The sequence below is a fragment of the Juglans microcarpa x Juglans regia genome, chromosome 3S (assembly GCF_004785595.1).
Source record: "Juglans microcarpa x Juglans regia isolate MS1-56 chromosome 3S, Jm3101_v1.0, whole genome shotgun sequence".
Taxonomy (NCBI): Eukaryota; Viridiplantae; Streptophyta; class Magnoliopsida; order Fagales; family Juglandaceae; genus Juglans; species Juglans microcarpa x Juglans regia.
In genome coordinates, this window is record NC_054599.1 from 16900780 (window position 1) to 16915375 (window position 14596).

General features: G+C 32.1%; 1 protein-coding gene and 1 long non-coding RNA gene across 2 annotated transcripts; one reads left to right on the forward strand and one right to left on the reverse strand.

The window, feature by feature from the left end:
* Positions 1-6439: 6439 nt before the first annotated feature.
* On the forward strand, positions 6440-12255 carry LOC121258163 (polygalacturonase At1g48100-like). Its single transcript, XM_041159550.1, has 7 exons — positions 6440-6982; positions 8106-8237; positions 9112-9342; positions 9449-9493; positions 9583-9790; positions 10518-10708; positions 11642-12255. Exons 1-7 carry the CDS (start codon positions 6575-6577, stop codon positions 12032-12034), a joined length of 1608 nt encoding a protein of 535 aa, XP_041015484.1. The 5' UTR covers positions 6440-6574; the 3' UTR covers positions 12035-12255.
* On the reverse strand, positions 8960-10473 carry LOC121258164. Its single transcript, XR_005939351.1, has 2 exons — positions 9976-10473; positions 8960-9476 (listed from the first exon to the last, which is right to left on the reverse strand). It is a non-coding gene; the product is annotated as an uncharacterized LOC121258164 (long non-coding RNA).
* Positions 12256-14596: the final 2341 nt, after the last annotated feature.

The window sequence follows — 14596 nt, forward strand, 5'->3', positions numbered from 1 at the left end:
TGTAATGCAAAGGGACCTAGATAATCTTACATTGTAGTATTATTTTGTATCGATCTTTTTGTTTTGTATCAAATATTGTCACTTTAATTTCTATATCATTTTTATATTTTAAATATAGCTAGCTTGCTTGTTATAAAAAATTCGCCTTTTTATTTTACTTACCATTTGGCGATATAAAAAATGAGTTTTCTTGGAAGGCAAAATTTTTAGTTGCAGATTTTTATTGCCATAAAATAACCATTAATTAATTTTTTTTGATTAATTATATGAATTTTCTAGCACGACATATATGATACATTTCAATTTACCATAACTAATAAATTCGTATAGATAGATTTTTTTATTTTTTAAAAATGATAATTAATATAATCAAATAATAATTATTTTTAAAATATTTGAATGCCTTTCAATAAATTTCTATAACAAAATTTATTTCAATTTTCTACGTCACAATGCGAACCAATCTTATGAGTGTTTGAATGGTTTATAAATCTATTCAAACATAAAGTAACCGTTCTAACGGATAGCAAGCATCCCTTACCAAATTTATTTATAACTTCTCACCAATAAAATCGTTCGAATAATTGGCTCTACATTCGAATAGAGAATTCCACATCGTCGAACGGTCTCAAAGAGTAATGCTACTTATCATCTTCTTATCATACTATGATGTGACATTAAATTATTAGAGACTATTTATTATATTTCATTTGTGAACCTATCATCTAATAGCACATCATAGGATGATAAGAGAATGATAAAAAAAAAAGATGATGAATAGATATTTTCCGGTCTCAAATTATGTTTGAACGAAAATCGTACGTTTGAACAATTTCTAACCCTCCCCCACCACAATTGTGTATAATTTCCCGCCATGAATATTGTTCGAACAATTATATCAACATTTGAATGTGAAATACCATATTGTTCAAGCAAGTTTGAGACCCTTTGATTGTTTTTCTTTTTTGAGACGTTATATTTCATCCTAGAAACTCTAGTACTTCGTCTATTTAAATGTGTAAAAAACTACTTCCATATTTTGAGATGAAATTTAATTTTCATCTCAAATAACTACTTTTAAAGATGAAATTTAATTCGTCCCAAAAAAATTTTATTCTTAAAAATCAAATTTCTTGCATTGAGTAAAACAGAAGTTTCGACGAAATACAATACAGATGCCAAGGGGCTAAGACGTACAGATAACAACCATATTTGCCTTAATTTTCCCTTCACGTACTAGAAAATTATATGCTTTTCACAAAATCTCGGTCTCTTTTACCATTTGTACATGAGCGTTCAGGACAAAAACTTAATTTACGTACTCATGAATTCTCAGTACTGTTACTGTGTGCATGAATTCTCATCTTATGTTTAGATAGCCAACCGTTTCTCTAAGGTGGGGGATTCGTACCAATGGTACGTACTTGGAAGGACACCCCTCTGATCATCACCAACAAGAAAGAATTTGCCACAGCTTACATAAAATCTAATGGCGCATGTGCATGCACAGTCTGCTGTACAAATCTTGATAATTAAACTAAAATTGCATGTGCATATTATATATATTGTATTTGCCTCAGATTTCGTGTCAAGTACTGTTTGGCAAACAAAACAAATAAGTAAGAGAACTGCATTGTTCATCATGTACTGCATGCTTGTGCACCACTGCTGTGGCCTGTGGGTCAAGAATCATAGAAAAAGTGTCTGAGATCTTGGAATGCAGACCAAGTTAGTGGAGGAGGAGGAAGAAGAAGAAGAAAGAAGAAACACAAAAAGTCTCTGAAATCTCTTGTCCTGGCTCTAAAAAACCACGAGGCTAGGCAAACTTTAGGGGTTCAAAGAGATCCGTGATATTGTTATTATAGCTTTGGTTGGATGGATGGCTTTTTGTTGGGAATGCATGCAGGAATTCATGAGGCTGATGTTATGCAGACAAAGTAGTGGGGGACAGATACACTGCTCTATTGTGTGTCTTTCTGATCAATCTTATAAGAAAAAGAATCAATTGGGATCACACACATCAGCAAAAAAGAGTCTTCATCCGGCCAACTGATCAGAAGTTCACATGCCTCGATCAAGGACAATATTAATGTCAAATCCAACAATTAATGATATATTATTAACGTCAGCAGCAAATTACACCGATCAGATCATTAATCAGGAGCCACCTCATGTACAGTACTGCATGGCCCGGGGAATCAGCTTCAGAATCTCAGATATTGATCATGAAATGCAATATATATTAATTAATCATGTTCTTTCCCATGCATGCATGTGTCTTTAAATTATTACTGTGATTATATATGTTTCGTAGCTACACATTTTAGAATGATCCGTGACCACTTCTTTACAAGTTAATTTACTATTTCTATGCAGTTTAAAAAGTTGAAGCTTTTCCCACATGAATGCTTTTATTAGGATATTGGTGATGTGGAAGTTTGTACGGTCAATATTAGTTCTCCTTAGCAGCAGTAAATACTAAATAGGGTTAGAATCCTGATGATCTCCATTCCAACCGATATATGGTTTTACAATATCTTAATATTCTCGGAGGAAATTAATTAGGAAAACCAACTTGGGTTTAGGTCATGTGATTAGTGTAACTTATATATATGGAATTATATGATCCATCCTGCATGCAACTTCTCAAGATATATAGGGGGGAAAAAAGCTGATGAGTGATCCAAAAAGCATGAAGCTTCACATGCCTTTGTTGGTTACTGAAACATTTTCACAGATTAATAATGCAGCAGCTAGCACAAGAAACCCTAATTATATATATATATATATATATATATGTATATGTATATATGTTTGTATTGTATGAATGAGGTTCACGAGAGGACACAAAGTTCACGAGCACATAAGCACAAAAAGACGGCTAAGAAAGGTCGTAGTCGAAAGCCCTGGCACTTCCTGTTCTTGACAATTATTTGCATTGGTAAATAGGAAAATTTAATTTTTCTAAGTTATTTTAATCATAAAAAATAAAACACAATAATTAAGATATAAATATATAGCTGTCTCATGATATATAGACGTATGCAAGAACCTCGTACGTATGCAACAGACAGCTTATTCACGACGTACAACAAATTATAGTTAGCATATACATATAAATATCTCCTTAATCTGATCTGTTTTTCAAGAAAGAAATATGGTAGATCAAGTTGATCTGTATTGCTGAGCAATTAAGCAGCATGCAGGTCTTCCATTTGTAATAGTCATGATATATATATATATATATATATATATATATTAATCATGGGTTGTGCAACCATGATTAAAAATTTAATTTAATTTTTTAATATTTATTTATTTTTTTCAAAAAAAATGTGTGACGTTTACATACTCTATAACTGCAAATAACATTTCTCATATATATAATTACAAAGGTCCTTTTAACGCTAATATACACAATGAAAAATGACATACATTCAACTTTTTTTTAAAATTCTGTTTTGAACAAGAGAGATTTTTATAAAATAATTTATAAAATGGTAATGCTAGATACAATTTCAAGTGTGCAATTCTCTTGTATTACTTTTGAAAAAAGTAAAGTTTACTATTAAAAGTAGGGTACGACTATTATGCCGCCCTATCTTGACTGCTAGGCAGTAAAAAAAAAATTTTTTCTTTTTTTTCTTTTCATATTTTTTTAACATATTTAAATATATTTAAAAAATAAAAAAATATATTAATATATTTAAAATCACTTCTTTAATCATTAAATAAAAAAATAAATTTTGATCAACAGTCAAATAGATGTCAACTTGAGACGACAAAGTAACTTTCTCTTAAAAGTATGTCACTGTGACACCACATATTTATTATATAAAAAGAAAAGAAAATTCAAAAGTATAGTATATAGAACTAATTGGAATTATTCTACTTTGTTAATCATGTTGATGGAAAGCTTATGAGGTCATCCATGTGCTAGCATTCCATCGTTTTCTTGGATTTAGCGTGGGTGCATACATTAGTTGAAAATTTCGTCTCGTTTTTCAAGAAAGAATAAAGAATTAAAAATACCCAAACAAATTAGTAGACTACCTAAATCACTGTGAGTCTGTGATAAGGAAAGTTCAGTTTCTGTAATATTATTACGGGGCTCAAAATCATCCGTACGTTGATTTGGACACTTTCCTAACAGAAAAAATAAAGAAGTTAATAATACTTGAAATTTTGGTTTTTAAATTTTTATAAAATTGATATTTGAAGTTTAACAAACTCTCGAACAGATATCTGCGTTAATTTTTTGTTAAAAATTTAACGGCAGTTATGTATTATGACCTCGTTTAGTTATATATATAAATGAGATGGAAGTTGAATAAAATATTTAAATATAATTTTTTTTAAATTAAAAAAAATTAAATTATTTATTATATTTTATATAAAAATTTAAAAAAATTATAATAATTAAATAAAATGAGATAAATTAAAATATTTTAAGGAGCCAAATGACACCGTCTTTGATCAGTTGACACGTGAAATCAATAACCATGTTAATCATGCTGTTAATTTTATAGCAGTAAAATTAACAGAGATACTGAATTGCGTGAAAATCCACATACTAATTTTGCAATTAACTCCGTAAAGAAATATATATTATCCATCACCCTTTATTTATTAACTTCTTTTATAATGGGGTATTAATTAATGGAAAATACTACTTTTACTATTCATTTCTACTGCTCATTTATACCGTTGTGACTTTTTATTTTTAATTTTAATTTTTTTTTTATTCAGTGATTAAGTAAGTATTTTTTAATAATATTGTGATTTTTTTAAATATTTAAAAATATTAAAAAAATATATGAATGAAAAAGCAAAAAAATTAAAAAAAAAAAATCCCATAACTAAGGATAGCTCCCAACCGGTGGCTGTAGTGTCACTCTTAATTAATTGGTAAATAAGCGAAACATGATATGGATTTTTTTTTTAATGATTGTATGAGTTGATAAAAGAATAATGTATAAAAGAATGATTACTCAACTGATACATATATTCAGTGCGCATGCAAATGTATTATTTTTGTCATGACACTGGAGATGATCAGAGAGTTCCAATCTCTCATCCCCAATGATAACTCAAGCTTCAAAGCTGATGTGCCCTTTTGAATGCTGCATCGCAAGCTTTCCTGTAATTCTGTCTGTCTTCTTATTATTATTTTCTTCTTGAGGTCATTATAGTGTACTCTTGATCACAGGTGCTATTAATTAAACATGTGATGTGCAAGAAAGCAAGATATATATATATATATATATATATATATATGTGTTCCTAAAACTTTTGTTTAAGAATTAAATTACAATTAATATTTGAAATGTAGGACACTTATAGATCATATAATACCAAAACCATGGGCGGATTGAGGTGTCTGTACATTGTTTCCTTCAAACAGTACCTCTGAAAAGAATCTCATGAAAAGAAACATTTAGAAACGAAAGTTTCAAAAGCCTCATGACCATTTGTTCTCTTGAAGACAGTTAGCTTCTGTTACTTTTTAGCCTCTCTCCTTCTCTCTTTCTCTTCTTCCATAGATCATTGGAAAACAAGAATTTTATATATATATATTTCAAATGGCCGGTGGAAGAAAGGGAAAGGAGAAGAGGAGGAAAATACGATAACAGATAGATAGATAGCCTCAACTTTGTTGATAGGCATAGATAGATAGATAGATAGATAAATGGGGATGGGATGTAAAGAAGACAAAACCAGAACAAGTGCAAGCCCGTGAAGGGGCTGCATGTGATCTTATAGAGCTGTTATAATCAGAGTGCCGGCTCTTGACACCTTATTAAGACCCCCACTCACGTGCCTCCTTTTTGTATTTTACATCACATTCTCGATTATTATATATAATATCTTAGCAGTAGTGGTAGTTGTAAAATATATGCATGTTGTGCAGAGCTAGCTTCAAACTATGGACGAAAGCCACATAAATTTGGAAGATAGATAGATCAGGAACAGGAAGCAGTAATGAAAGAAAAGATAAAGATACAAGTAAATTTGCAAGTTAGTATCCATCATGATCAGGATCGACAGTGCACTCTTCACACTGAACATGATCATGATCATGATCTGAGTTGATTGGTCGGGAAAGATTGGAAATTTTAATTTTAATGATACGAATTAAGAACAGTAGTAGTGGATAGCAAAATAGACACAATTTGGCATGAAGTAGAGTTGCCTTGAATGGGAAAGATTGGCACATTTTGATCATTTATTAGCAACGTATCATGTTGCGACAAACTAACAAAATCGACACCTGGCCACTTGGGACACATCATGACTGGTGAGCTATAAACAGAATTTCATCCTAAATTCACACAAATGAAAATAGTTGTGATTAATAAACGAAGGAAGAACGAGACGTAAAAATATTACCGCCACCTACCAATATATATATATTGGCTTATGCGGCCTGCACATGGTCTTCACCATAACCTTGAAGACTTCTCATCAGCTTCCTATTTATACCCACAACCACCACTCATTTTGGCTATCTTCAGACGTAGCTCTCTCTCTCTCTCTCTCTCTCTCTCTCTCGCTCTCTCTGTGGTCTACATTTATGCCAAACATGATGATGACTGGTTTGAGCTTCAGAAGCCTCGCATTAATGCTTCTCATTGTTTTCATACTTTGGACATCAAACTTTGAGACATGCAATGCAAGAAGAGGCAAGCATTGGAGGCACAGCAGAACTAGCGCTGCCTCTCTGTCTAATAAGAAGAAAGGAAAGAATTATCACAGCAATGGAAACCACCACTATAGTACTGGAGGATCGACAAAGCCAAAACCTCCATCTCAAAAAGCGCCCAGCTCACGGCCTCCACCTCCCATACCGGAAGAAGACATCCCTTCAAGCCCCCCGCCGCCGCAGAAAGTTTACAATGGTGGTGGTGGCCATACTGCGGCCACCTTCTTTAACGTGCTTGATTTTGGTGCCAAGGGTGATGGAAGCACCGATGACACACAGGTACTGATTGTCCAATTCTCACTCATGCATAATGGAAAAATACAAATAAGTGGGGAGAAAAAGTCTATATTTGGTGCTTGCGTTACGTAGATTTCATGCAAGGATTTACATTAATCTTTTAATATAATTACAAAATTTTCATTCTTTTCTGCAAAAAATGAGGGGACACAAGAACTACTGCCGGATAATGTATACAAAAATGTAATACATAATAGACTTCTTGGGGCAATTAATTCTAATTTTTTTAATTTTTTTTCTACATGAGGTTAGAATTTTTTTATTTCGGACCCTTTTAGATATAGAGGTCCTTATTTCATCAAATTTTAACTAATAATTTTATTATTATTTATAAATCATCTCAACTCATCTCATCTTACTTTTAAACGGACTCTTAGATATGATTATAGTAACATTACGTTTTTATGATCCGTTAGGACACCATACAAGATGATATATGGAGTTTTTAATAAAAAATGAGTATGAATTGCGTTCGAGATCATTTTAATAGTCATTATCAACACAATAGAATAAGACGAACGTATGGTATATTATAACATTTTCCCAAATTAAAGCATTTAGTTAGAAGTAGAAAAATGTGTGCTAAACCATAAAAGAGGGTGACAAAACTTTGGTGTTTTACAACTATTGTTAGTTTTTTTTTTTTTTTTTTTTTTTTTTATTTAGAGTTTTGGTGGGGTTTCGAAACTTCGATTTTGAAAACTGAAAATTATGCCAAACCGGTCACATGTATTTAACTATTGTTGGTGGAATTAAGAAGGCTGACGTGAATATCAATTACACATTAATTAGCAAAAGATCAATGAATTCGAGATACAAAAGAAGTAACTGAAAGACAAAAGAACTGACCAAGCAGCAGGTGGGACCCAAGCAAGAAAAAGAAAGGAGTCCCCCATCTAGCTACAACGTACAGTTTAGTTAACGATTCCAACAATTATTGCAGCTGCAGATCAGAAACGAACACCAACTGTTTGTTCACGTGGTCGTACTAGGTGATCGATTCACAAGTATCTCAGTAAAAAAGAAAGAAAAAGAACAAAACAAAAAGATATTGGCTTTCCGGCCATAAAGTAATATTGGTGAAATTTGTTACTATGCATCGCAGGCATTCCAAGCTGCATGGGCAGCTGCTTGTAAAGTCGAGGCATCAATGATTATGGTTCCATCAGAATACGTATTCCTTGTAGGACCCATTTCCTTCTCTGGTCCTTACTGTCAAGCAAACATTGTATTTCAGGTATGTATCCTCCTCATTAATAATTTTCTTTTGAGACACTACATGTTTAGTAATAAAGTTTTAAGAGAAGTGCTCATAGTAACAAATGTCGTAAAATTATAAATTGACGTAATTTTATATGATATGTTATATTTATCTTATAATATATTTTTTTGATTGATATATTTACTTTATAATTTATATGACGTAGATTTATAAACACCCTCACTTTTCTATCAATGACATGGTAAGGTTTAATTTATATAAGAAATTTAAAATTTAAAATTTAAAATTTGATATGTTAGACACGTCAGTAGCGTCTCTACATCGACTTAAATACATTTTTTGTTACCAATTGCTTTGGTGTATCTTAGGCCTTATTTAGGAATGAAAATCATCTCAATCTTATTTTAAAATTTTTCAAAATTTCATTCTCAAATATCATTAAAACAAAAACATCTTCAAATTTCAATCCTCCAACTTTTACATCTAATCATTAAAACTTTTTTAAATTTTCAAACAAAACACAAAATATAATACAACTTTTTTCAAATTTAAAAACAAAATTAAAATTAAAATATTATATTCTAACAATATTTTATTTTAAAAAAAATATTTTTATTCAATATTTTTCTCTCATTTTCTAAAACCCAATAAAACAAACAAAATCATTTCATTACTATTCACAAACTATTTTTCAAATATTTACAGATTTGTCATCTTATATTTAATACAATCCATTCGTAACTTTCTCTAGCATTGCAAGGAGAAACCTGATAGAGACACGGGGTCTTTTTACAGTGAAATGATTTGGGCCTTTATAATGGGCCGGTCTTGTATTACCACCTAATAAAATGCATGACAAAGATTGATGAATTAGTTAACATTTTCTCAGCTGGATGGTACGGTCATTGCTCCCACAAACTCTAAAGCTTGGGGCAGAGGTCTGCTACAATGGCTCGAGTTCACAAAGCTAAGAGGAATTACCATCCAGGGAAAGGGCATTATTGATGGAAGAGGCTCAGTCTGGTGGCAAGACAGCCAATTTGATGATGACCCGGTTGATGATGAACTAAAACTCATTATCCCATTAAATAGCACTGTTGAAAAGAATCCGCCAATGCCGGTAGCAATTCACTTCACCATTTCTCTTTCACTGAATACTGAATTACTTTCTGCATTATCTACCTGTAACTGATCATGATCATGCTTCTCCAACAACTATGTGGCAGATAAGAGGCGAGCTTGGGAGGATAATGCCTAGCATCAAGCCAACTGTAAGGACCACTTCAAGACTTGACATTGGCAACATATATACTTTGTGCACATGGCAATCCTAACATAATTACTGCATTTTCTTGCACAGGCACTGAGGTTTTATGGGAGTTTTAACGTAACCGTGACGGGCATAACAATTCAAAGTAGTCCCCAGTGCCACCTCAAGTTTGACAACTGCATGGGAGTGTTGGTCCATGATATTAGTGTATCATCTCCTGGTGACAGTCCCAACACAGATGGAATCCATCTGCAGAACTCAAAAGATGTTCTAATTCACAGTACCAACCTTGCTTGCGGTAATTAATCACTCCTACTTGAATACCATTTTTTTTTTTTTTTTTTTTGATAGATGAATACAGGGTTGTGGGCGAACCATTGAGCAAGAATCAAGAATACAGCCTACGGAGTCAAAGGATGGAGTTACATGAATTGAAAGAACATAGAAATCAGTGACAGAAATATTACACAAGAAGATAGATACCTGAAACAAGATTGTGCAAAACACAATACTATCCTGCCAAAGCCTTATTCGTTAGAGCCAACAATCTCTGACCATTCACAATCTGACACGTGGCTCCAGAAACTCTCCCATTTCAAGCATTTCAACCACCAATTATATGACGTTTTATCTCCCAAATTATTAGTGGACCATACAATAGGGGATTAGATCTTGAATATGGATAACATGAAGACTTCTTTGTTGTTTTCTGCAGTTTCTTTTGTCTTCATTAGCAACTATAACTTCTGGTCCCCGTTCCTTCACTTTGTTTATCTGTACTTAAATTGAGACTCGCCAAGTAACACAGCATGAACATTAAAAACGTGAACATTTGAGGAGGAAATGACAACCTTAAATAAAATTTCAAAACTCAAATTTTATACATAAACGATGAGAAAAGTGAGCAGGACCGCTAAAGTTAAAATAAACATGATGTTAAAAGCATACTATTATTTTTTTGTTAAAAAAAGAGTTGCTGAATTTCTTTTGATAAGAAGAGTTGCTGAATTTCTTATGACAAGCAGGGGATGACTGTATTTCTATACAAACTGGATGTTCAAATGTATATATACACAATGTGAACTGTGGACCAGGACATGGAATCAGCATTGGGAGTCTGGGAAAGGATAGCAGCAAAGCCTGTGTCTCTAACATCACCGTTCGAGATGTGATTATGCACAACACAATGAATGGTGTCAGAATCAAGACATGGCAGGTATTGATACCATTTCTGATTCTACGTGACTGAAAAGCTCTAGAAGTTAGAAGTAACAAAATCAAGATTCTAGTTAAGAAGGCAGATCAGTTTTTATTTTTTTCATTTGTCAGGAACTCAAAATGCTTGAACCTCACTATGCCATATGTATAGGGAAGGAAAATATTCTTTGGCCCAAAGACAGATAATCTTTTATAGAGGGATTCTTTTTTTTTTTTCCTCTCCTTAAATAGATATCATGTAAATTCTGAATTAGAAAAGAGTTAAGGGGATGTTTGGAAACAGTTCCCATCTCATCTCATTTTCTTCCCAAGGATCACTCAAACACAAATATTTTCAAACTAATCATTACAACTTTCCCAAACTTTCAAACAAAAAATAAAAGAAATTCAACTTTTTCAAATCCCAAAATAAAAATTATATTAAAAAATTATATTCTGACAATATTTTAATTTTATTGTATTTTTTACTTAATTTTTTCTCTTTCCTTTCCCAAAACCCAAAAAATTCTTTACTCAAACTATCTCATTACTATTCACAAAATTTTTATCTCATCTCATTTCCCAAGCATCGCCACAATTTGGATAAAGTAAAAGAACTTTTCAAAACCTTTTATCATAACTTCAACCCAGTTCAATATATAGCTTCCAGGATATCAGAAATTACTAAAGAGCAAGAGAACCTTGAGAAGACATTTTGATAATTCACCAAACTTTTTAAAGAAATGCCTCTCAGAATTTGGGAAATTTTAAGAATACAATCTGAAAATTACAGCACATTGCATGTTGTCACCAATGTTGGATACAAGTCACTCCTAAGTTCTAATATTATTATTGAACCAGATCTGAGTTCCTTCAACATCCAAGTTGTTACAAAAATCACATATAAACCAGCTATATCTCTTACACATGATTTAAAATGCTAAATCTGCAGGGAGGATCAGGCTCTGTCCAGGGGGTACTCTTCTCAAACATTCAAGTTTCAGAAGTTCAACTGCCAATTGTGATTGACCAGTACTATTGTGACAAAAGCACATGCAAAAATCAAACATCATCTGTTGCTTTATCAGGAATCAACTATGAGAGGATAAGAGGGACGTACACAGTCAAGCCTGTACACTTTGCCTGTAGTGACAGTCTACCATGTACAGATGTAACACTGACTGCCATACAGCTAAAACCGTTGCAAGAGGGCTACCACATGTATGATGCCTTCTGTTGGCAGACTTTTGGGGAGTTGATGACTCCTACAATGCCTCCAATAGATTGTTTACAGATTGGTAAGCCATCCAGCAACCGGGTTCAATCCGATCACGATTCTTGCTGAACTCAACATTGTGATTTAATGGTACAGACAGTTGTGCGGTCGGCATGACTGCCAGACCCCTTTCATACCATTAGTTAGTTAGGTACAGCGTCTATATTATGACAGTCCTAGTTTATAGAAATTCTTCTCTAGCAGCATTATATCAATTATAATTGTGAGAGTATACAAGCATTGCTTTTGTTTGGAGTCCCATATAGTGTATAAGGCTAGCTTGTTTGTTATAATAGATTGTCAAAGTCCGAGAAAGCATACAAATTTCTACATCCCAATTTGAAATAGAATAATATCCTCTATAAATATGCAGAATCATGTCAATCACTACCAAAAAAGAGCATACAAGGGCATGGGCACATTTGTGGAACAATTTGTGTGAATAAGAACCACATAATTCTGAATCAATAAATAGCACAAAAAGTAAGGAAAATTGGTCTACCTTTTGAATAACAACAACAAAAAACATCAAATATGGGGAAACTCCGGAGTTATAGCCCAAAAGGAAACGAATTCTCAAAGTATAGCACTAGCAAATTGTTAGGGACTCTGGAATCGAGAACGGTAATCAACGCGCATAACAAATGGGTAAGAGTTATTTTAACCAACTATTTACACCACAGAAAAATTATCAAAGGAGTGCGCATAAAACTAAACTAAATCTAGCAAGTACCCAACTCCTGGATCGACAAGAAGATTACGCGACATTTTCCTCTGTTTTCACTTCTTCGCAGTCCGATGCTTCAGTTTCTGTTCTTTGAGAGCCAGTGTCCGATTTGCCAACGTTTCGTGGCTTCGTATGTTGGAATCACACCTCCACGACTAGTTTTACATCATTGCCATTTTTTTTTTTCATTGCCATTTCGAACGTTTTATGCATTTTGATCAGTTTTCTTTCTTTTTCGGCTCTATTTCAAGAGCGCTATGAATGGATACTACAAGTTATAATTCTATATAGACTAATGGCTATAATTTTTTTTTTTTTTTTTTTATGAAATGCTAATGACTATAGTTATACTTATAATTAATACTACAAGTTTTTAATAAAAGTTTATAACTAATAATAATATTAAATATATAGTTTATAACTAATACTAATATATAACTTATAACTATACCAATAGTCTAATATTAATACTATTATATAGTCTAATATATTAATAAAAGTATAAAACATATTTTTTTAAATCATTTTTTTATAAACAAATTTTTAATAACAAATTGTGAAACTTACATTTTAGAAAAAAGGAAAATTGGACCGGACCGGATCGAAAACCGATAAAACCGAAAGTTCCCGTTTAGAAGGGTAACCGGTGCGTAATCGATTTTGAAAAATACAAAACGGGACCGGACCGGACCAGTTACACCCCTAAGAGTGCTATGAATGGATTTTTCATCCTATTTCTTAAAATACATCATTAAAATTTATTTTTTTATTTTACGTATTGACTTTTATAATATATTATATATCAACCTATCTATTTTTTCTTTAACTCATTTAAATATTATACTTTTTAATATATTTTATTTATTTCAAATAAAGTAAAAAATAAAGAAAGAAATGAATTAAATATTTATACAAGTGTGAATAGTATTCCATAGATGTAGAGATAATACTGTAGCAAATTGGATATTAGTTATAAAATACATAATCCATTGGATGGGCTATATAGAGCTATTTGCTTCAAATTTTACAAAAACATGAGTTTTACATAACCAATTGGGAATGCTCTTAGAGCATTAGCATTGGTCTATGCATATGCATATGCAAAGTCATATTTGCATAATATGACCCTAAAATCCTCCACATTGGTTTATGTATATACAAATATTTAACTACTTATAAACAGTGCTTATCCAAATTTGGATAACTACTATTCACCCTACAAATCATATTTTAATCATTATTTCCCTCTCCTCCCACTCCCTCTCTCTCACAATACTTTCATTTTCTCCCTCCTTCAACAACACAACAAACATTCACTTGCACATTCATTTTATTATTATAATATATTATATATATTTTTAATATAATATATAAAAAAATTATATTTTTTATTATTACATTTGTATTATTAATGTCAAATGTATGTAGTGGATGCTAATTGCAAAATATATATAAAAAAATTGATTTTAGCAAAAAATTAATAATAATAAAATAATAATATTTTATTATTATTTTGTCTCAAATATGCATAAGTCAATGTGAAAATTTTGCTTGAATGACAAAATGGATATGCAAAAGAGGTGATTTTGCATATGCATATGCATAAACCAATGCTAATCAGTGTTTTTGATACCGTTCCGTACCGGCCGGTACGGCCGGTACATACCGTACCGGTCAGTTGGCCGGTACCGAAAATATGGTATTCCGTACCGGTTTAAAAACCGGGTGTATCGGCCGGTACCGGCCTGTACCGGCCGGGTCAGTCGAGTTTAAGGCTGATGGCATTTTTGAAATTATGTCAAATAGTTAGGGGCAAAGTTGGAATTTCACCTCAAAATTAAAACCTACATTTCTCTTCTCTTCTTTCACGTTCAGACTTACTTCTTCCTTCACGGCAGCCGAGT

Coding starts and splice junctions, on each gene's coding strand:
- LOC121258163 (XM_041159550.1), top strand. CDS start 6,575: ATGCCAAACATGATGATGACTGGTTTGAGCTTCAGAAGCCTCGCATTA. Junction 9,343..9,448: donor AAAAGAATCCGCCAATGCCG/GTAGCAATTCAC, acceptor ACTATGTGGCAG/ATAAGAGGCGAGCTTGGGAG. Junction 9,494..9,582: donor TGCCTAGCATCAAGCCAACT/GTAAGGACCACT, acceptor TTTCTTGCACAG/GCACTGAGGTTTTATGGGAG.